The following is a 23,976-nucleotide window of genomic DNA, read 5'->3' on the forward strand; positions in this document are numbered from 1 at the left end:
CACGTCACGTGGGCATTTTGGGAACCGCTGCGCCCGACCCGACCCGACCTGAGCCGATCCTACAGGAGAAGACGTCGGAAGCCGTGATTGACGTTCTGGGTGGCCAATCATAGCTTTCCCTAGTGAACTCGGAGCCAATCAGCTTCCAGGATGAGGTATAGGATTTTCATGGATGGAACAAGCTTGCATCGAGAAAAGTGGAGTTAAAAAGAGGGACACTGGGCGAGAACTGGATATGTTTGAAGTGTTTCACGTTTGTTAAACATTTACATGCATTACGTTTGACACTTACACGGCTTTACCGCGAAGGGACACGGTGATTTTTCCGGAAAAAAGTCATAAAATGGTGAGTTGTGGACATTTGTTAAGTTTCTGACAAAGTTTTGAACATGTTAAACATATGTGTTTCGCTAACTGCCTGCACAGGTGAGCAGTGACCGGACACTAATTATCCGATAAGAGCTCGTGCGAAATGTTTCTTTTGCGTATTCTCTTATTGGTGTGTGTGTCTTATTTCTGTCCTCTAACACTGTGTATTGGGAGATGGCTATAACGTGGCGCTTCAGCTAACTTGGCCAAGTTTCTAACCCTGTCACTACCTTCTACAGGAAAGACAGTCCGTGTTTTTTTCCCCAAAGCATTTGATGCAGTTAATTCATCTTACGCTTTGAGTAAACGTCAAATTAGCTTTAATTCTAACCTTGATCCGCGTTTTGGTTCATCACATTACCTGGACAACATACTTTCTTCTAACCACAGGTTTCAGTGTTACCCCTAACTCCAGTGAACCCCATATTCCTCTTCAAAGCTGCTCTTGCAGGTGCAAGATAGCCCTTATCACTAAGAATGCCAAGTTTGTAATTTTGGTTATAATAAGACCTTTTGTACAGATTCATTAAAAGAGAGAATCTACACGTATTGAGGTAGAGTTAAAGAGGATGTCTGCTTGAGCTGCACTTGTCAGCCAAACTACAAATTCAAGTAGTCATGCATAGCATTCCTCCATGAAAAGCCCTGCATAGCTCCAGTCAACTGGAAGATCAATTTAAACAGTTAGTAAAACCATTTTTAAATCAAGCTGTTTTCCTTTGTCGCTGTTGAAAGGGAAATTGCTTTCAGTTATCCATTTAGATTAACTAATTTTAAATGAAGTGTATTTATTCAGTGGGGTTATCTTTGTACTATCTGGTGTCAAGCTCCTCCAATCGCTTGGCTTGTGCATGTATGAGAACTCTCTCACAAATGTATGTACACGCAAAACAAAATCTCCTGTGGTGATTTGTTAAGCAAATTAACTAGGGTGGTGTGCTGCAAAAACAGATGCATATTACTTTCTACTGTAACAACATCCGTAGAAGGCGGTCCTTTTTCCTTGCTCAGACGTCCATATGTAAGCACACAAATAAAATAATAATAATAATAATAATAATAATAATAATAATAATAATAATAATACAAAATAATAACCTGGTGCAATGTTACCTGTGCAATAACTTACCTTACTATCTATGCATAAGATAGAAGTAACAGTGTGTATATATCTGTAATATTTGCTTTATTTTATTTTGTTTTATTTTATTCTTTTTTATTTATTTTTATTTATTTTGTTTCATTCATTTTTATTTTATTTTATTCTTTTTCATTGATTTTATTTTATTCTTTTAAAAGAAGTATCTTATTTTATGCTTTTTTAAATTTATTTTAATTCTATTTAATTGTATTTTGTTTTATTTTGTACTATTATTATTATTATTATTATTATTATTATTATTATTTTAATTTGTATCATTAATATTAATATTATATTTTTAACTATGTAAGTACAATTATGGTATTCCCTGTCCCGTGTTGTAAGCTGCTGGAACAAAAGAATTTCCCCCATTGGGGGATCAATAGAGTATATCTAATCTAACAAGCTAGACATGAAGCCACAGTATTACAGCATTTTATACTCATCAAACCACAGCTGCAACAGTGGATGTTTCCAGACACTGTCAAAGCATTATTTCTGTTTATTTTAGGGAGTAAAGTTAAGCAAGTCATTGCTCAAGTTACTTCCAGTGACTGTGATGTAGATGCTTTGGATGGCATTATTATATTTTGTCATAAAACTGTTGAATATAGCCAAACATCCTCCTCTTTGATTCTTTATAGTCTGCAAACAAAGATGTTGCTCTGTACAGAAATGCTGCTAAATGATAACTGCTTAACTACCTGTGACAAGGCAGTATTTCTACTCCACCATTAGAGGCTCATAGAAGTGCCAGGAGTTAGTTACATGAATTAGTCTTCAAATGAAAAAGGAAGTGCCTTCTGCTTGCCATGACTTATCTCAGGTTGTCAGAGTACACAGTGGTTTAGCAAAGGGACATACCAGTCATTTCTAAAAAGGCAGTCATGGATTTGCTGTCCACCCATCACCATTCGCCACCCCAATAAGGAACCTCTCAGATGGATTAGCAACATAGTTTAGCAACAGCTGGGAAAGGAAAGGAAAGCTGCTCTTCTGTAGGTGGATGTGGGAAATTGCTCCCATACCAGACAACATACCAAACATTTGTCGACTAGATTAAGTGACTATAGGATATTTGTTTTAGTGAACACCTCACCATAAATTGTATACCACATTTGACAGTAGAGTGAAAGAGATACAGGAGAGGAAGAGGGAGGGGTATAGAGTGTTTTCAGTTAAGCTACAGAAGTGGACTCTGTATAGCGGCTCTTAGAAAGGAAGTGTAAACTCAAGAATCAGTGGCAATCTTGGCTTCAGAAAAAGTCTCCACCCTTTGAAAATCCAAGCATTGACTTGTACTGTTACAACCAAGAGTACTGGTGTTTGGCTGTGATGATATTGCAGTAGCACTTAGTTCCTTCATTCATATTGTAATGAAGTTTAGAGCTCAACTCTATCCAGTAAACAAAAGCTCTATGAAGCACTAGCTCATCCACTGCTCTCCACACACAAGATAGTGTTCTTCTGGCTCTGGTTTAGCTTTCGAAGCTTTAGTGTGGCTCACTGGGTGGGTGGAGACCAGTTAAAGAGTGACAGCCAAGACTGTGGCTGCCTCTGTTTTCAAAAGGACACCATGTTTCAAATATTTCACTTTCCCAGTCTTTCATTTTGTCCTGTGGGAAGCCTTGTCATATTAGAGGTGTAGCTCAAAGACATAGACGATTTTTTTCCCCCATGTTTAATTCAAAAAGGTAAACTTTCATATATTCCTTATCATTGGATGTCAAATGAATTGTTTTATTCTGATGATTGTGGCTTATAGCTCATGGAAAGCAGAGATACAGTATCTCAAATTATTAGAATATCCCAGTCCCGCTATATTCACTGCTCACTGTATATTCACTGTTTGAATACAGGAAACTATGTTGACTAAATCTGAGCGGATTATGCTGGAGTTAGGTCTGATCAGTAGCCTGATTTGCACCTCATCAAAAATGTAACTAAGTATCCAAACAAACAACTACGTCCATTATTTATACAGTCTATGATATTAACATGTCAGCTGTTCATTCTTTCTCCTTCAACGTTCTTTTTTGCAATACTTCCACTATGATCAACTACTGCTCAACATTTACTGCATCAGCTCTTTCCTAAAGACGTCTGTGTGTGATGGCTCTTGATGCACTGATGACATCCTCATCCACTCCCAAGTTCTTCAACTGACTTTTCTTGACAATCCTACAAGGCTTAGGTCATCCCTGCTGCTTGTGCACATTTTCCCACCACACTTTCCCCTTACAGTGACCTTTCCATTGCTATGCTTTGATACAGTACTCTGCAGTCTGCTACAGCAGTGACCTTCTGTAGCTTACCCTTCTTGTGAAGGGTGACGATGATCGTCTTCTGGACAACTGACAGGTCAGCAGTCTTGTCCAGAAGTGTATAGAGTTAGAATAGTGATTTACTCAGTTAAAATGAAATATTTAAAAAAAATGTTTTTTTTCTTACATTGTTTGAGCTGTAGGCCATATTTATTTATTTAATTAAAGGGCCAGTGCATATTAATAAACATTTCAGTGTAGCATCCATGTAAATATGCCAGAGTTAGCCATAAGGCTAATTTTCCTTACCCCGAAAGTCCACAGGATGCGTGTGCACCACGTTACGGCTGCCTCTCCTGTTGTGGTCAACCTGGAACACGGATACATGGCGATGTTGCATACTATCCTTGTGCCTGACTTCCTGTCCAGGTCGTTCTTTTCTGTGCATATTGACGCATGCTGTGCGTGGGCTCCGTCGAAAAATAGACTTGAAGTGTATCTCTGGCGGAGCGGCGCGGGGGCACACTCCTGAGAGGCGCCACACAGCGTGCCACACAGCGCGCCACACAGCGCACCGTGGACCCCTGAGCATTGACTAGAATTGGACCGTATCAGCTGTGCAGTGCACGGCGCAGCCGCAACGCAACGCACTGCATCCTATGGACTTTGGGCTTTAGGTCAAGATCTATATTACAATTTAAAAAAAACTTGAAACATCTTAATTTTCATGTTATGAGTCCAGAATATATTTAATTCCACTTTCTTAAATAACTGATAGACTATCATGAAACTGTTTTGATGCACTTGTATGTATTTTAGAGGTTAAAAGATAAATACCATGATTGTGATATAAACAGACACTGTTCTTAAAGTAAAAACTGTAAGGATATAAAGGTGTACTGTTATCTTGAAGTTATACGTAACTGTGATAGCTTAGCATTGACTGCATTTGCATTACAAACACAGCTCCAGAGCTTGTTGTTAAATCCAGACATTCCCTTACGTGTCTGATTGATCACACCTCTGACATTGAATGAAAATGCTGCAGCCCTGCAGGCCTGGTTATTGAAGCGTAATCCCAACCATTCCGCTCCCATTAGGCCTGTAATTATAACTGCATACTGATGGGGAATACCAGACTCATCCTCTGCGCTTCTGCTTGTGTTGACTGTTCGGTATGTGGAGGTTAGCTCATGATACAATGTGTGGGGCAATGAGAAAAGTGTAAACATTTTTCCTAAAGGGAAGAAGAAGAAGAAAAAAAAGCAAACGCAGTGATGAATGAGATTTATATGTTTCGTCTGGGTATTTGTGTCTATAAATACACATCGCTGAAATTGTGAACTTGCCAGGAGTTGAGATTCTTACTTTTGTGAAAGTGAGCTGTCTTGTCGTGCCTGTTTGCGAGCTTCCCCACCCACTTGAGGTCAGGGTGGGAGGGTGGGGAAAATGTGGCATGTTGTCAAGGCTGGTTGGCTCAGATACTGTGATACTGTGGAAGTTTCAAGGTTGTTCCTGTATGAGCCTCAGAGCTAAAGATTTAGGAAACAGGCAGTGATATCAGGGAAAAAATAAGTGGATTTTCATCATGTTGTTACCCAGTTGTTCAGAGCTGTAGGTTGCTAGCACAGGTTCGCTCAAAATGCGTGCGTAGTTCAAAATGTAAAGATTAGTGCTTTGATTCCAATATGGCTCTTATCCTTATGACCAACTTTTCCTTAGAGAATCTGAATAAGCACAGGCGGTATTCTTTAGACTCTCAAACTGCACACCACCCATTCAAAGTCTTTAAACAACAGTATTACTTTCCAGCTCTGAATTGCTGATGATGTAGAGTCTCCAGAGAGAGTCTACAAAGAGGTATCTTTCTTTCTCTTTAGTATTCTGCAGAGTGCTGACCTGTCCTCCCCTGAACTTCTCCACAAACACATTACAGTACTTTGTTAAGCCCGTCCATCAACTCTTTGTAGGCCCGGCCGGGATGTGCTGTTTTTCAGTCGAAGCCTGATTACTGTAATCCTGGCAGAAGAAGAAGATTGAGGCACACTGCTCAATAAAACATTCAGCACAAGAGCTGCAAAGCAAAAACAGACAATCTAAGCAGACTACAAGTCTCTCTCTCTCTCTCTCTCTCTCTCTCTCTCTCTCTCTCTCTCTCTCTCTCTCTCTCTCTCTCTCTGTCTCTCTCTCTCTCTCTCTCTGTCTCTCTCTGTCTGTCTCTTTCTCTCTCTCTCTCTCTCTCTCTCTCTCTCTCTCTCTCTCTCTCTCTCTCTCTCTCTCTCTCTCTCTCTCTCTCTCTCTCTCTCTCTCTCTCTCTCTCTCTCTCTGTCTCTTTCTGTCTCTCTCTGTCTCTTTCTCTCTATCAGACCACCCTCTCATCCAAGCTTTTGTTTATGACTTTCAGCTCGTGTGTGGAATGCCATGGCGTATTAAGTGTGCTCCAGAGATCTTACAGTCAAATCAAAACACTCATAAAACAAGGTGGTTTAAAATAGCTGTCAGCTACACACAATCAATGGCCTCCATTACTGGTTGTTGAAGGATTAGGGGGAGATCGTGAAAACATGACTACACACACCACACACACACACACACACACACACACACACACACACACACACACACACACACACACACACACACACACACACACACACCCCTGAAATGTAAGTTAAGAGGACAAGGAGAACTTTTTATTTTGATTCAAGTTAACATATGTTTTCTCTGTAAACAAAACATACCATACATTTGATTTCTGTGTTTAGATGATAATTTGTCTAGGGATGTCCCGATCAGCTTTTTTGGCCCCCGATCCTGATCCAATTTTTAATACTGAATATTTGCCGATACTGAGTCCCGATCCGATACTTGTGTTTGCCGAGATAATAGTTGCACAAGAGGTAAGAGAGTTGAGCTGCACACTGATTTTTTTCCTTCAACAAAAATAAGTCATTTAAAAAATAATGAAAATATGTCTTATGTTTATTCCATTCAACTTAATCCAGCTAGCATTGTTGTAAAACTCATCTTTTTTTGCAAGCTTTGCTATATGAGACCCACAAAACTGGTGTGCATGCGTAACAGCACGCTAAAATCCGAGGCTGCTCTGAACGCAAATCTCACAAGGTTGCTAATGATAATATAAGAGACAGATAACAGACTGTCCTGTGTTTGGTTTATGTTTTCGCCTTTCTGAAGAGTTACTGTAGGGTGCGTAGAGCAGATGCTTTCTTCTGTAATGTGTCTGGAGGTGCACATGTGAGTGCTACGATAGAATTTAAATCATGACTTGAGTTCTACATCAATGCCCCATTTATTATTTTCTAATTATACACAGTTAAGCAAACTCAGAACACTCAGTTACATTGGCGGGTTAGCCTTCAGTAGAATATTGTGTTCAGTGACAGCAGACATAAATGATTGGATGAGATGATTGGCTCAAATGCCGATCACCGATCAATTAAAAAAACGTCCAGATCAGCCCCGATCTGATAGTTAACAACGGGATTGGGACATCCCTTAATGTATCTTTGAATGAAGAAGTGATGTCACTGGGAACAAACATCTATACTTGCTTGGCCAATCGTTAGTTTAAGTAAAATATTACTTCATCAGGTTTGTTAACTATATATTTTTGGGGGGCTTTTTCACCTTTATTTAGATAGGAGAGGGCGGTGGATAGAGCAGGAAATGAGGTGTGTGAGTGGGGGAATGACATGTGGGAAAGGGACCAGAGGCTGGAATCGAACCCAGGCCAACAAGTTTCATCTTTTAAACAGCTAGGTTATCATACTCACTAGCATAATCCTCCTCACTTTGGGATTGTACATAATATATACAACATCAACATGTTTTGGATCCTTGTCCTTGTCTAACATCAGTTATTATTAGGAACACACAGGTGAGCAAATGATCTATATTACTCCAACAGACCAGATGACTGTTTTCCTGTCTGTAGAGCACAGCTCAGCCTTCCACAGCATGTTATGACATGCTCAGCTGAGTCTGTCATCAATTCTACGGCTGACTTTACTCGTCTGCTGTCTTCTGCTCTGTTCTCAATCATTGTGAAATGATAGATGGCAATACAGCACCTTGTAATTAAAAACTGAACCGATAAGAAGAGCAGTAATAGATCAACAATGGTCAATAGTTTCTTGCCATCTGGTTCAGGGTCAAAGGGAAAGCTTTACCTAGTTGCTTTTCTGCACAGTGTTCATGTGTTAGTGGTGACAATATGCAGTATAGACTGGCCACTGAAAGAGTCTATAGATGTTAGGAGAGCATGTGTAGATTTGTTCTTCATGTGTGTGTAAATGCATAGTGCCTCTGATGCACACCACATTTGGAGTCTCTTCACACCACAGGGCTGGCTGTTTGTAATTTGTGAAAAGTTGCGAGAGGGGTGGGGGAATCCACAAACTGGTTTAAAGCAGTTACAAAACATGACATAGCATCAACACTCAATCAGCTCATAGGATAATAAATAAAGTGCATCACATTCATTGACTTCACAAACCTTTGAACCAATAGAAATGCTTCACTTTATGAGAGAACTGTTGTTAACCACCCAGTGTGATTTCTCTCTCCTGTGCTCCTGTGTTGGGATGAGTACCTGGAAGTTTTCCTTTCTCCTCCCCTCCCTTCCTTCCTTTTCCCGCTGTCCTAGAAATCAAACAATACTTCTGAAGGGAGAGATGAGTCACTCCTCAAGGCTTGTGTCAGGGCTGGGCTGTTAGTTGTCAACTCTAGTGTGCCAGTCAATTTACAACCATGTGTCATGGAACTACACAACTACCAGTTGTGTCATATAGCATGTATCTCAGGCTGTGCAGGGCCCCATTGCCAGTCCATCTGTATAACACTTACTTCGGACTTCCACCAGATCCTTGTCCAGTCTGTCTCTGATCTGCTGCGGTCCGGCTCCGTGCTCTCTCATCCGTCAACACCGAAACGCAGCACAGAGCAGGACCACCGGACAGCTGGAGTCATGTGACCAAGGTTTTCCCGCTGTAATTCCTGAACAACTGATTCTCCTCCTCCTCTCTTTATCGTTATTGTTTTTATTTCCTCTGAAAACCTCTGACCTGTTGACTCCAAGCCTGCCTCTGCTCATCATGACAATTTGTTGTTGTAGTTAAGTGAAAAACGATCTGGTGATAACACAGAGTGTTTTATTCTGAAAATGAACTGGATGTTTTCATTTTGTTTGGGTACCTGACTTCCTGTCCCGCTCAATCTGCTCTGTTGAGATCAAGCGGCAAACTCCGGTCTCAAACGATGAAGCCAATGCGGAAGTGATATAAACTGCAATACATCGAGAATCTGCTTGAGGCTGGCTGCAGAAACACCGGAAACCACATAGATATGAATGGGAAAAAGGCGATCTTTGCAGCATTAATAAACATGTTTACAGCCTGGTTCAAAAAACGGCTTGGCCCTATGAAGCTAATCTCTCTAATGGCACACACTGTACGGGGGGTGAATTTTTTTCTAACGTGACGGTTAAGAAGATATTAAGATTATGAGTTTTGCCCAAATAAGGACATGACTGACGTGACTCCCGGTCGGGAACACACAGCCATTGGCTAAGAGACTCACACTCCGTCACACTCTGCCTAGTTGAGTTCCGCATTACCAATATGGCTGCTGCCGTTGATTTGCTTCAAAACAGCTCTCAGGAACAGATGTGTGACGTCACAGATACTACGTCCATATTTTATACAGTCTATGGTTGAGATTGATGCGTCATGCTCCGGCATCCGGCAAGAGTAGAAGTCTTGCATATCTGATCTGGAGGGCTCCGACCTGCCAGATCAGATATGCAGCCAGAACGCAACAAAGTGGATGGAGTGGACTTTAACACATTGACTTGAATAGAAACCGATCAGATCCGGTGCCGTGACGGATCGGAGACAGACTGGACATGGATCTGATGGAATCTTGCCATTCAACTACTCCTGCCCATCTCTTCTTATACTTTTCATTGTGTATTCAAGCTTTCCTCAGGCTATGTATTCCATGTATACCTGCCTGTTAGCAGCAGTGTTATCTGTGAGCCGCCCTGTATTCACAGACACTGGTCCTGTGTGTTCACATCAACTGTTGTGGCCTTGTGCTCAATGAACGGGGTGGAGGACAAAGAAGCAGAGGATTTCACATTATTTGTAGACAAAACAAGCTTTGAGACACAGAATGAGTTATCCTTACGATCTTGTTTGCTGTATTACCGAGGTGTGGCTTAGTCTTAGTCAGAAACGCACTGTTGTAAACTAAATCTGTGGCTTGTTTTGAACTATAAAGATCGCATGGGTATAGTGTGAGGCTTACATGCCACAACAATGTCTGCTTTGTGTCACAGCATGATGTCATGACTCTGCCATCTATCCGAGCGTATATTAGCAAGCTAAGGAAGTCAAGGAAAAAAGCAGTTTTATTGAGGAGGAGGAGGCCTTGACAGAAACTGTCACCTCTGGATACGAGTTGTACATCTGCAAACAAAGGCTTTGCTGCTGAGGAATGCAGTGTTCCTCATGCCCATGCAGGTCCATAGGTCTCTCCTGCCCCAGCATGCTAATGACATTTCCCTGAGTCAAACTGTGTGGTTGTGAGGAAGTCAAAACTTCATGCTGACCGCTGCACCTTAAGATGCTCATGCTTACTGTGATTTTTTTTTCATCATGCCTGTTTGCTGTAGAGTTTTTATGGCCTGGGGAAATCTCAGATATGGAAACATTCTTCAGTGATTTACAGTACAGTATTTTTTACAGCCTGTGGTATAATGTAATCTTTTAATTATTGAGCATGGCATCAGCTTTTCACGGGCTTCAACAGTGGTAGAATAAGTGGTTGCCTCTAGCTGTGTTTAGTTATCTCTTCTACATTTTAATGCACTAGATCAAGAGAGTTCCAAACGTAACTCATTGTTATTTATGCAAGACTTAATAAATATGCTGTATGCTCATATTTATAAAAGAACAGGAACCTTGTGTGAGGAACTTTTAGTTTGTGTCTGTCTTGGCACCCGTGTGGACAAAGTGATAGCTCCTATATCTTTGCTGATCTTATCCTGTACATGTGTAAGCAGTGCTTTCTGAGGAAACATCTTATCTTGCTCTCTTGCATCATGCTGTAGCTTTGTCTGACACCTACCCTGTGGCAGTGATTTCAGGTATTAAAAATAACTATATAGGAGTTGTCAGTGTTATTCCTGATGATCTTGTTTGCTTTTGTAGGTCATATGGATGCATCAAGATTAGTTTCAGCCGGCTTCACAACCAACCATAACTTCCTCTTATGAGCTTTGACATGTTCAGGAAAGCTTCTATACGATGGGCTCACGCTAAAATCAAATAAGACCCTCATTTTACAATAATCAAGAGGTCAAATGTGACTCTGGACTTTCTTTGTATAGCTCTGTCATAGCTACAACCCACCACCACCTCCTCTTTTCTTCTCATTACCCCACAGGGTATGGCCCATCAATTATATGGTGGCTAAGCATGTTTATTCCCATGACATCACACATGCCCACAATTAGCATGAGAATGTTATGTACACTTCAACACGTGGTTGTGTCAACAGCCCCAAGGAGCTCTATAAGAGCTTCTTTTGTTTTCATTCACTCGTTCATTTGTCTGAATTAGCTTTGGTTCAGACTCTGTTGTTGACACAAAAGGTACCAGACCGTGACCACAACACAGCCGTGCTCCTCGGCTGACAAAGTGCTGCTGTGAGAGAAACAACACTGGAGAAACGAGTGAGTCTGGGTGTTCAGGCATTGACTGGTCTACATACTCCCAGCTATACTTCTGATGAATTAGGAAATACTGTGTGCATTGACCTGTCTATTTTTCACTTGACTGATGTACATCTTTCCTTTTCAGGAATGTGTGTCGTCGTAGATGATCCCCTTCATGCTGCCGTCTGAAGAGCTTGGGCAGGAGACCAGCAACAAGCATGGACGTGGAAGACTTTCCTCCCCCACCTCCTGAAAGTAAAGTCAACAAAGCTTTTTCACTCACACATGCCATGCCCCTTTGACCTTAACTTGACAGAACAACTGTGAAACCTGATACAATATATCTGTTGTTCAAGGGCCGGTTAGCTCAGTTGGTTAGAGCGTGGTGCTAATAACGCCAAGGTCGCGGGTTCGATCCCCGTACGGGCCACTGGAATTTTGAATTGAGATAGAAAGACAAAAGAAGTTGTACATTATGCAGAGGTCACAACTACTAAATAACAATGCAAAGCAAGAATAAATGTCCAATTGAAAACAAATACTCAGTAATATCAATGACTTATATCAGTTTTAAGCGAAAATAACAGAAGTGAAGACACTCAGCTGTTTTTAAGTGTCATGTGATTGACATATTAAAAGTTTTAGGATTTGTGCTATTTGTCAATAAGAAATTACAAGATGCAGAGTTTGACACAAGGACTGTTTCAATGCTATGAAAAGTTGTACTGAATATATAATGCTTTTGAATCGATAAAAGGATACATAACTGTTGTTTTTTGTTCAGTAGTATCTAAAAGCACAGAAGCCTATGACAAAAAACACATCCACATTCATAATTTAAACCAGGAGCTGCTGCGAGCAAATGGAAGTGAGAGACTGAGCAGTGGTGGTTGATCGACATAGGCATAATATTAAGAGAGAGAGAGTGACAGTAAAGTAAACTTAGGTTACTTTCTGATTGTTTCACTGCAGTTACGCTTTAAAGAACTTATAATCACATCTACACCTTCACACAAACGTGCAAGAAGAGCCAGATTTGGTTTGTTTGTAACTGCATGCTTCTTCTTTCTGCCTGCTATATTTGTCTTTGCCACACCTTCAATCACAGCCACTACACCGCTAACTCTCTTCACTCATAGGTTGACAAACACTGATGTTTGTTAGGTCCTTTGAACATGTAATAAAGATGCCCTAGCGCCAAGTGGCAACCTCGGGCCGCAAGAATTGAAGCCAATGCGGAAGTGTTAAAAACTGCAGTCTCTGGAGTGTCTGCTTGAGGCTGGCTCCGGAAGTACCGGAAACCACATACACACCAATTCAAAAAAGACGATCTTTACAGCAGAAATAAACATGTTTACAGCCTGGTACAAAAACAAGTTTAGTTTGGATGGTTCATTTCTAGATTGGCACACACTGTACTGGGGATACATTTTTTCATAACACTGCAATTTCAAAGATATTAAGATTACAAGTTTTCCATTATGAGAGGCACAGCTGACTTGGCTGACAGGCGGGAACACTAGCTGTTGGCTAGGAGGCTCAAAGCCCGCCTCTTTACCTCACACTACACATCAGCAGTTAGAACGACTTCAGTAAATCCGATATGGCTCCCGCCGAAGATTGGCTTCAAAACAGTGCTTCAGAACAGATGGGTGACGTCACGGATACTACGTCCATTATCCAGTCTATGCTACAGTCTAGCGCCCATAAAATGACTAAATTAGAAAGGAAATGTGAAAATAAAGGAAGAAAATGAGAAAATACAGGGAGCACACTCTCTGCAGACACACACCCTTACACACCTCCACTAGACTGTTAATGCACATTCAGAGTATGTATTTTATTTTGGTCGTACATTTTTGTCTTTATATATTTCACAGTTGGATCTATAAAACCTGGACAGGGAGCTGATGAGATGTTTGTTTTTGAGCTAAACTCCACCAAACGTTTTGTTGACAGCTTTATTCTTGTCATTACTGCTTTTTAAAAAAGATTAGTGTGATAGACGAGTAGTATCACCTGCCAGCTTCTGTGGGTCATCTTGTGGCCACTTCACTTCCTGGAAGGCTGCTAAAGCTGGACAGTACAAGTAAACAACTCAGATTCCTCTCTGCTGCTTCTCCACTGCTGTGGACTGTGTGGGCAGCGGAACGAGGGAGTAAGGAGGCTAAAATGTGCTGTGCTGCTGTGAATACCAGACAATGTGCCTCAGTATTATGCTGAATACCCTGCAGCAGCGCACACACACACACACACACACACACACACACACACACACACACACACACACACACACACACACCAGCGGACACACATTGCCTCCGGGGATAGACACAGGCCAGAGAAATCTTTCGTCTCCAGCTGGCCAGTCACTTGCTTTGTTGCCAGGGCGATGCTGGAGCGGATTGTAACCCGGTGACTCATTGGAGCAGATCATAATGAAGCCGAGTGGAGATGGGCCCACAGAACAAAATCCATATTGTGATTATGAATTGACAATGGACACCTCAGCAGAAGTTTGTGTGTCATGTTACATAAAAGTGTGTGCGTACTCTCTCACATGTACATTTCACACTGATGAAGAGTTAAGAGACGTGCAAAGTCTTGCTAAGTGATGATCGTTCTTTTAAATTGAGACGTAAATCAAAATTAGGAGAGAGCTACACGATCTTCACACAACTGCCTGTGTGTATGTGAACACAGATGTGTACTCGCTCTTTGAAGTAAGGTCATCATCCAGCACAGACTCTATAATTAGGCTGTGGGCATGCATACCAATACAGCGATCTATCAATGGACTCCTCTACACACAGTTGCAGATGTACTATTGAATGGCCAGTTGTGACTTGTCATCCTGCCAAATCCAATCAAATCATGCTCTGTTTTATTCTGGCATAGTGGAGTGTTTCACACTGTCACAACAGAGAGAGGATCAGAGGGCATATTGAGACAATTATAGACGATGAATATTCATGCCAGAGTCCTGGAGTGCCGCTGACTATTAGCCAAACGAGCTGTGCCTTATCTCTGAGTCCCACACCATTCATTATTTCACAGATGGAAAAAGACAGATAGCATCTCTGAGTCCAGGTTTTACTTTTTGCACCTTTCTCCTCTTGCAATGTTAGTCATAGGTGCAGACGCACACAGGGTCAAATAGTTCACCTGAAACATTAGTCACAGACTGTCCCTCGTGCTGTGACTACAGGGTGGAACGGCTACCTGTCAAAGCCTGAGGGGATTGTGCTGCTGATTTAGAGTTGTGTACATTGATGTGAGGGACTTCAAAGTTGTAGCGTTTACTACTGGGGAGTTTCTTCCAGTTAAGATTTACCTGGTCACTATCAGTGGATGGCTCAGAGCCTGGAGGCACAACATTACATGTTGCAACAGTGGACATGGTTCTTTTCACGGTAATGGGGTGTAAAGAATAACATGGTCAGATAAACTTTAAATGCCCACATAAATACTTAAGCTGACTAAGATCACTGAGAACAATGTTGGAAATGTTTGGAAACTCAAAGGATGTTAGTAGATGTTGAAATGGAGAGTGTGCACAGAAAGCTGGGGGAAGGGAGAGGTCAAAATGCCGAAACCCGGGATCGAACCAGGGACCTTTAGATCTTCAGTCTAACGCTCTCCCAACTGAGCTATTTCGGCAGTTGTTGTTGTATGGCTGTGTCATCGAGTAGTTCTCCAAATGACCCTGCAAACTTGGAACTTTATGGGGGTTCATTTGGGAGCACAGTCAGGATATGAAAATAAAAGACTGACAGTTAATGAAATCAAGCTGTGATTACTGATGAAGGTGCTCACGAAGAATGTGTGGTATGCTGGCACGGAAATCAGTGACAGAGATAGAATATCATACTGAGAAGCTAAGAGACCTCCTGACTGTAGGCTTTCCAGACAAATCAATTACAACTGAAGATAGTGTAAGGGTTGTGGGAGTGGGGGTTTCCTTCCTTCAGGCTCAGTGGTTTAGACTCACTTTATGCTTTTATGAACCCAGTTGAGGCAGGTGCCTCATATTTTCCACAACATAGATTAGGTTTCTTTACCTCAGCCTCTTTTTATATCACTGCTTCAGCTCTCAGGGCCAAGACATTTAGCCAGCTGATGAGAGTTGAGCCCATGCATTCCTAATCCTTTAACATACTCCAGCACCTAACTGCTCTTCTCTGACTCAGGCTCACACTGTATTCAACAGATCAGAAATAATTCAGAACTCAGGCTGCACTTCCCACTGGAGGGAGAAACAGTTTTCTTTCCTGTCGGCCTAATTGCAGTGTGGAAAGTGGAAAGACGTTTGTTGTTCCCTTCCTGTCTGCTGCCAAGTGAGTTCTGTGATGTGAACGCGAGGCTTTGGAACGCTAACTATAGCTTGTAGCTCTGCCCTAGTGTGTGTTTTCTATAAAGTAGAGCAGCTGAGAACAGATCCTTGATGTATGAAATTCTCTGAGAAAACACGCTGCTGTGGCAGACCCCACCCCTAATTATACGTGTGTATACGGTTCAGCCCTTTAACTTTTAACAGCCCAAGGACTACAACTACCACCCACAGTGTATCTGTGATGATCCTCTTGAGAGGTCTTTGAGTGAAATAATAAAGATTGTTGAGCTAAATCTTACCCTAATATTACTTGTGTTTACGTAAATCCTCAAAACCACACAGTGTAGTCTGATGATATTCCCTGTCATAACAAACTGTAGCTCTTTATTCTATGAGTCGAAGCTAATTTGTCAAGCTGTTTTTAAGTCAGTGGGTACACCTGCTTTACCACTGCAGCAGATGCAATGCAGAACGTCTCAAAAGTGTAGTTATAGACTATATTGTTACTTCTAGATTCATGTATAACTATCTGTAAGTGTCTGACCTGATAAGAGTACAACTTTTTTTGGCACAAGACCCGTAGATAGGCATTTCACACACCAAGTGTTACCTTAAGTAGTAATTACACTCATTCACATACTTTGTATGTGGGAACTGATTCATTTGTTTGTATATTTTCATCCAACTTTGTTCAACTGGGAAAGGTGATACAAAGCTTGTCTTACACTTTGTGCTGGTGTGATATAGCCATGTATGTTTATGTTGTTGGCGCTTATTAGTTCAATTGTTTAATAATATTATGGATAAGAGCTTGACAGACACAAAATGATATATATGCAAGTTTTAGATGGCAAAAATGATGGCATGAGGTACAACTATGCCCGTGCTACACCTACTTCTTTTTTTTTACTTTCTTTTTATTGATTTTTAGGCAGAGACAAAACATAAAAAACAAGACACTTGAAGGACGTAATGGAAATAAATAAGCAAATAAGAATGAAAGAAAGATGCTATAATGCTGACAATGATTGAGGTGATGACATTTACAGCACAAGTATAATACTTATACAGTCATATAAAACGAGAGAGAAAATAATAAACATAGAACAAACAAAGAAAACAAAATGTTAGCATCAGCATGGTACAAAGTGGGTAGTTTCTGAATCACCCAAAGAACCATTATCTGTACTTGATGTTTGTAAATAGTATTTACATATGTGCACATCAAGAAACACGACCACTGTAAGATGGATAAAATGATGGATGACATGACAGCTCTTCAAAAGTAAAGTCATAATATCTGGAGCTCCCCTTTCTGACTTGATGTGGTTTAAGTCACAAAGCCTGCCCACTCCATGTTAACAGATGGGACATGGGTAAAAACTATAAGATCAAATACAATTCAAAAACACATTCTCGGGGCGCTGGTGGCCTAGCGGTCTAAGTGCCCCACATACAGAGGCTACAGTCCTCGTCGCAGGGGTTGCCGGTTCGATTCCAGGTCGGTCGACCATTTCCTGCATGTCTTCCCCTGTTCTCTGCTCCCCACATTTCCTGTCTCTCTTCAGCTATCGTATCAAATAAAGGCAAAAAGGCCAAAAATGTAACTTAAAAAAAACCAAAACACATTCTCAACTATTTGTCATTAAAGGTTGTTATTAATGTGCTGAGAAGTTTAGTCTTAATCAATTATTTGACACTATAAAAAGGTTAAAATCATTGCTGCTGATAAATGCTGCTCCTGTAGTGCTGTGTGCACCAGATTAGCAGAGTAAAGGAAACGCTAACACAGAAATCTTAACTGAGTTTCTGCTTCAAATGAACACAAGAATCTGTGCTGACCTGAGGGATCTCTGTTGATTTAATGTAGGTGTGTGTGATGAGAGGATGTCAGATCATGAAGTATGAGTGGATTAGATGTGTTGACGACTTACCAATACAGAGAGGCTGGAGTATTTGCACATCCTATACATTGGAGTTCTATGCTTATACACAGGTCTTCACATGTTGACCTCACTTATGATGCACATAGTGAGCGCTCTGATGCAGACCATCGACAGACCACAAGCTAGACTCCCTTCTATCTCTTTGAAGATATTGGCTTTAAAGTCACTGGATTGTTTTTATTTTATCCAATGAACCCAAAAAACAAACAAACCACAATGCACGGTTCACTATGTTAAACTGAGTGAGGTTTTTTGTTTTAGAGTGAATTAGTCTTACTGAAAGTGACACCAATCATAGGGTAACATTTGGCTGAAAACTGTTGAGTAATACTTACAATTTACCAGCTTCATAAAATAGAATATAATAAAAGAATAATTATTTGTTTAATTTTTTTTATAAAATTAGATTACCATGTGAAGGAGAAACTTTAAATCATAATAGAAAGTGAAAATCATGCAGGGAGTACCAGACCATTATTATAATGAATAGTGACACACTAAGTGCTGCTTTAGAAACAAAGTGAAATAACTGGACTGATATGCCAGCTTGATAAACTACCCGTTCTGAGACAAGAGGGCACTTTACCTGAGTGTTGTTATTGTTCACCTTTTCAAACCAATGCTAATTTAATAAAGGCAAAGAAGTCTGAGTGTACTTGAAGTCTTACCCATTTCAACATTCTTGTCTAATGTCACTTGTTCTTGGCAGGAGTTTGCAACATTGCTAACACAGATTAAAATCTGTTCAAAAAGGAACCTTTTTTGTTAAATTGGTGTGTACTGGTACGTAACTTACAAAATAGTCTTAAAATAAACATGTAAAAGAATGGTTGGGGTGATTAGGGTTAGTATTGTGATTAGGGTTAGGGTTGTGATTAGGGTTAGGGTTGTGATTAGGGTTAGGGTTGTGATTAGGGTTAGGGTTGTGATTAGGGTTAGGGTTAGGGTTGTGATTAGGGTTAGGGTTGTGATTAGGGTTAGGGTTGTGATTAGGGTTAGTATTAGGGTTAGGGTTAGGGTTATGATTCTGATTAGGGTTAGGGTTAGGATTAGCGTTAGGGTTAGGGTTATGATTCTGATTAGGGTTAGGGTTAGGGTTGTGATTAGGGTTAGTATTAGGGTTAGGGTTAGGGTTATGATTCTGATTAGGGTTAGGGTTAGGATTAGCATTAGGGTTAGGGTTAGGGTTAGGGTTAGGGTTATGATTAGGGTTAGGGTTATGATTCTGATTAGGGTTAGGATTAGGGTTAGGGTTAGGATTAGCGTTAGGGTTAGGGTTAGGGTTATGATTCTGATTAGGGTTAGGATTAGGGTTAGGGTTAGGGTTAGGATTAGGGTTAGGGTTAGGATTAGGGTTAGGGTTAGGGTTATGATTAGCGTTAGGGTTAGGGTTAGGGTTAGGATTAGCGTTAGGGTTAGGGTTAGGGTTAGTATTAGGGTTAGGGTTAGGGTTATGATTCTGATTAGGGTTAGGGTTAGGATTAGCGTTAGGGTTAGGGTTATGATTCTGATTAGGGTTAGGGTTAGGGTTGTGATTAGGGTTAGTATTAGGGTTAGGGTTAGGGTTATGATTCTGATTAGGGTTAGGGTTAGGATTAGCATTAGGGTTAGGGTTAGGGTTAGGGTTAGGGTTATGATTAGGGTTAGGGTTATGATTCTGATTAGGGTTAGGATTAGGGTTAGGGTTAGGATTAGCGTTAGGGTTAGGGTTAGGGTTATGATTCTGATTAGGGTTAGGATTAGGGTTAGGGTTAGGGTTAGGATTAGGGTTAGGGTTAGGATTAGGGTTAGGGTTAGGGTTATGATTAGCGTTAGGGTTAGGGTTAGGGTTAGGATTAGCGTTAGGGTTAGGGTTAGGGTTAGGATTAGGGTTAGGGTTAGGGTTAGGGTTAGGATTAGCGTTAGGGTTAGGGTTATGATTAGGGTTAGGATTAGGATTAGGGTTAGGATTACCGTTAGGGTTAGGGTTAGGGTTAGGGTTAGGGTTAGGGTTAGGATTAGGGTTAGGGTTAGGGTTAGGGTTAGGATTAGCGTTAGGGTTAGGGTTAGGATTAGGGTTATGATTCTGGTTAGGGTTAGGGTTAGGGTTAGGATTAGGGTTCGGGTTTGGGTTAGGGTTAGGGTTAGGGTTAGGATTAGGGTTAGGGTTAGGGTGATGATTCTGACTAGGGTTCGGGTTAGGGTTAGGGTTAGGGTTAGGATTAGGGTTAGAGTTAGGGTTATGATTCTGATTAGGGTTAGGGTTATGATTCTGATTAGGGTTAGGGTTATGATTCTGATTAGGGTTAGGGTTAGGGTTATGATTCTGATTAGGGTTAGGGTTAGGATTAGGGTTCGGGTTAGGGTTAGGGTTAGGATTGGGGTTAGGGTTAGGGTTATGATTCTGATGAGGGTTCAGGTTAGGGTTAGGGTTAGGATTAGGGTTAGGATTAGGGTTAGGGTTAGGGTTAGGGTTAGGGTTAGGATTGGGGTTAGGGTTAGGGTTATGATTCTGATGAGGGTTCAGGTTAGGGTTAGGGTTAGGATTAGGGTTAGGATTAGGGTTAGGGTTAGGGTTAGGGTTAGGGTTAGGATTAGGATTAGGGTTAGGGTTAGGGTTAGGGTTCGGGTTAGGGTTAGGATTAGGGTTAGGGTTAGGGTTAGGGTTCGGGTTCGGGTTCGGGTTAGGGTGATGATTCTGACTAGGGTTCGGGTTAGGGTTAGGGTTAGGGTTAGGGTGATGATTCTGACTAGGGTTCGGGTTAGGGTTCGGGTTAGGATTAGGGTTAGGGTTAGGGTTAGGATTAGGGTTAGGGTTAGGGTTAGGGTTCGGGTTAGGGTTAGGATTAGGGTTAGGGTTAGGGTTAGGGTGATGATTCTGACTAGGGTTCGGGTTAGGGTTAGGGTTAGGATTAGGGTTAGGATTAGGGTTAGGGTTAGGGTTAGGGTTATGATTCTGATGAGGGTTCAGGTTAGGGTTAGGGTTAGGATTAGGGTTAGGGTTAGGATTCTGACTAGGGTTCGGGTTAAGGTAAGGGTTAGGGTTAGGGTGAGGGTTAGGTTTAGAACCAGAACTAAACTTAAGCATACAGAACCAGAACCAAACTCAAGCAAACAGAACCAGAATCAAACTCAACCAGAACCGAACCAGAACCGAACAGAACCAGAACCGAACCAGAACCGAACCAGAACTGAACCAGAATCGAACCAGAACTGAACCGAACTGAACCAGAACCGAACCAGAACCGAACCGGAACCGAACCAAACCAGAACCGAACCGAACCAAAACCGTACCAGAACCGAACCAGACTGAACCAGAACCGAACCAGAACCGAACCAGAACTGAACCAGAACCGAACCAGAACCGAACTGAACCAGAACCGAACCAGAACCGTGCCAGAACCGAACCAGAACTGAACCAGAACCGTACCGAACTGAACCAGAACCGAACCGGAACCGAACCGGAACCGAACCAGAACCGTGCCAGATCTGAACCAGAACCGAACCGGAACCGAACCGAACCAGAACCATAACAGAAACGAACCAGAACCGAACCGGAACCGAACCAGAACCGAACCAGAACCGAACCACAATCGAACCAGAACAGAACCGAACCAGAACCATACCAGAACCGAACCAGAACCGAACCAGAACCGAACAAGAAACAAAACCAGAAACAAACTCAAGCAAACAGAACCAGAACCATAGGCTCTCAGAGCCGCAGCTTTTGATCATGACACATCACTAATGTGCTTAATCTGTGTTACAATTATGAGGGGGCCATGGACAATTTTCTCACCTGTAAGGGGTCTCTGGCTCCAAAAAGTTTGAGAACCGCTGCTCTAGCTATTAGGAGTGCAAACTCCCGATAGTGAAAACAAACGGAACAAAAAGAGCAACACAGAAACTCCTCGTAGACATCGCTGATCATAATAGACATCGCCATGCAGGAAGATGGTTTACATTTTTTTAAATCTCTGAGAGATCTTCAAATACAGAGTGCGTCTTTACACCGGTGCGATTTTTTCAGAGTTTACGGTAACTCAAATAAAAAAACGTGACATTTGCTTTGTTTTATATCGACCACTCAGCAGGATGAATATCATGATGAAGCAGGTATATTTTGAGTCTGAGTTGAGTTGAGAAACATTTGTGGCCATTTTTGTCATTCAGATCTATTTAGGTCATTAATGCACTGATCCTCTGATCATTATTATTATTTAATTATTTCAGTAAGGAAGCTTCCTGATTCCTTTGCTGGCTCTTTTGTTTTTTTCTTAGCTCATTTTATATTTTTTGAGAAAAGAGAAAGCTGAGATGAGAGCTGCCCATCATTGTTACTTGGTTGCACTAATAAAGTGAAGTGCTGTACATCTGTGGTTGCATTATTCTATTATCAATTTGCCATCATTTTTAAGTATGTAAGATATGATTTCATTGATAGCCGTAGACTACATGTCTTTCAATGTAGACTTCCACTGAGAGGAACATATTAGACTATTTAGGAACTAAATTAGGAACTAAATTTAGACGGTCATACCAGCTTGATCATCAATGAAAATGTCCTGGAAATGTCCTGGAAAATGATCTCTGGAAATTAACACCACCCGACCCCCCTGACCCCCCTGACCAAGAGCACACCCTAAATACAGAGCAATGAAGGAGATCCAGGAAGAGGAATAAACAGAATAAACAAAATGACAAGCCAACAGATGGTAATCTTTTGATAAACAAGTCAGACAAAACCCAGATATATTAAACGAAAAAAAAGACAAACAAACAAACAATAAATAAAGATCCAATGTATAAGCATTGTTAACAGCAACAAACAGGCCAACCAAGTGGGCATTAATGAGCAGATATCAGAGTCCACTCCTTTACAAATTCAACAAATGGAGACCATACCTCAGTAAATTTATCTGGTAAACCTCTCAGTGTAATTTTCTCTTGTTGGAGGAGAGACAGCAAGTCATGTACCCATCTTCTAAAGGGAGGTGGTTATTAGGATGAACACTTTTTTATATATATATTCTTTGGATCAATAAAATAACTTGGCACTCTATCTCTGTTCCTAGTGTTGGTAGACAGCGTCCCCTTCGCAGACGAGGATGAGGGGGAAGCCTTTGAATTTGATGACAGCGGTGATGACATTCCTGCGGCTGACTGCCTCCCCCCTGCACCTCCACCTCCTCTGGCCCCCAGCACCAAGGAACAGAGCCAGGACAACATCGTGGCCAGTCACCCTGAGGATCATCTCCCAAGCCCAGACCCCCAAGCCCCTCCAGCCACATCCAACACAGCTCCATCATCATCATCAGACTCAAAAGACACCACAGGCAAATCCCCCACGGCAGGTGAAACAACAGCAGAAGGAGAAGGGACATCTGCTGCAGAGGGGACTGATAACATTGAGACAGATTTACCACTTCCTCCTCCTCCTCCTCTAGATGATGATGCAGAGACAGATCCTGGAAGAACAGGTTTGTATCCTAAAAGTGTTGACATTTTATTGCAGCCTGAAGCGGAGGGAGTATTTGTTCGGAAATAAGTTGAGCGTCTTTGAATATGCGTGATATTTCTTAAAGCAATCGAAAATTCTCCACATTCTCCTGTCATGTTTGTGTGCGTTATCTGGCTGAAATCCAGGCCCTTCAGTTCAGGCTGGCGTGAAGCAGTAGAAGTGGGGTAGTCTGTCTCTCTCATGACACCTTGTATCTCTAGCTGCCTGCTGCTGGAGGATGTCTGGCTTTCATCACTGAGAGCTGTGACAGAAGCAGCAGGCACTAATGAAGGGATGTAAACACTACACAGAGTTTCTAGGTTTTCCCAAAGTTTATCATGCTAAAGTTTAACACACAAAAATGATTATAATCCAAAACCTGGATTAACTATGTTCTCTGATTAGCACCTTATCATTTTGTTGTGCTCTGTCCAGCAAAGTGCAATCTTTTATATAATCATACTCTGAACAATTACAAGCAACTTGAAATGCTTATAGGTAAGAAAAAGTATTATTCTCATGCTGAAGGTTTAATCAGTTGTAACAAAGTTTGAAGCAAGGGAAATATTTTTTCTGACAAAAATAGGGCTTTTTTGAATCGGACGGTTCAAGCCAAGAAACCTCAGGCCCTGAGAAATGAAGCTTGTAAAAACTGCAGTTCCTTGAATGTCCACTTGAGGCTGGCCTTAGAAGTACTGTAAAC

At 41.4% G+C, this 23,976-nt stretch overlaps 1 protein-coding gene and 2 non-coding genes across 4 annotated transcripts in view; 2 read left to right on the plus strand and 1 right to left on the minus strand.

The window, feature by feature from the left end:
- The first annotated feature begins 155 nt into the window (after positions 1 to 155).
- arhgef10 (Rho guanine nucleotide exchange factor (GEF) 10) overlaps positions 156 to 23,976 on the plus strand; it is a 73,732-nt gene continuing 49,911 nt past the window's right edge. Inside the window, exons 1-3 of one of the 2 annotated variants that reach the window (XM_034675190.1) lie at positions 156 to 346; positions 11,661 to 11,770; positions 22,849 to 23,253. In XM_034675190.1, the coding sequence (XP_034531081.1) occupies positions 11,734 to 11,770; positions 22,849 to 23,253 (442 nt within the window). In that variant the 5' untranslated portion in view covers positions 156 to 346; positions 11,661 to 11,733. The remainder of the gene's footprint in view (positions 347 to 11,660; positions 11,771 to 22,848; positions 23,254 to 23,976) is intronic. The other variant, XM_034675189.1, reaches the window with a different exon arrangement.
- Positions 11,872 to 11,945, plus strand: trnai-aau. Its single transcript has one exon. It is a non-coding gene; the product is annotated as a tRNA-Ile (tRNA).
- trnaf-gaa lies at positions 15,103 to 15,175 on the minus strand. Its single transcript has one exon. It is a non-coding gene; the product is annotated as a tRNA-Phe (tRNA).

The sequence above is a fragment of the Notolabrus celidotus genome, chromosome 22 (genome assembly GCF_009762535.1).
Source record: "Notolabrus celidotus isolate fNotCel1 chromosome 22, fNotCel1.pri, whole genome shotgun sequence".
Taxonomy (NCBI): domain Eukaryota; kingdom Metazoa; phylum Chordata; class Actinopteri; order Labriformes; family Labridae; genus Notolabrus; species Notolabrus celidotus.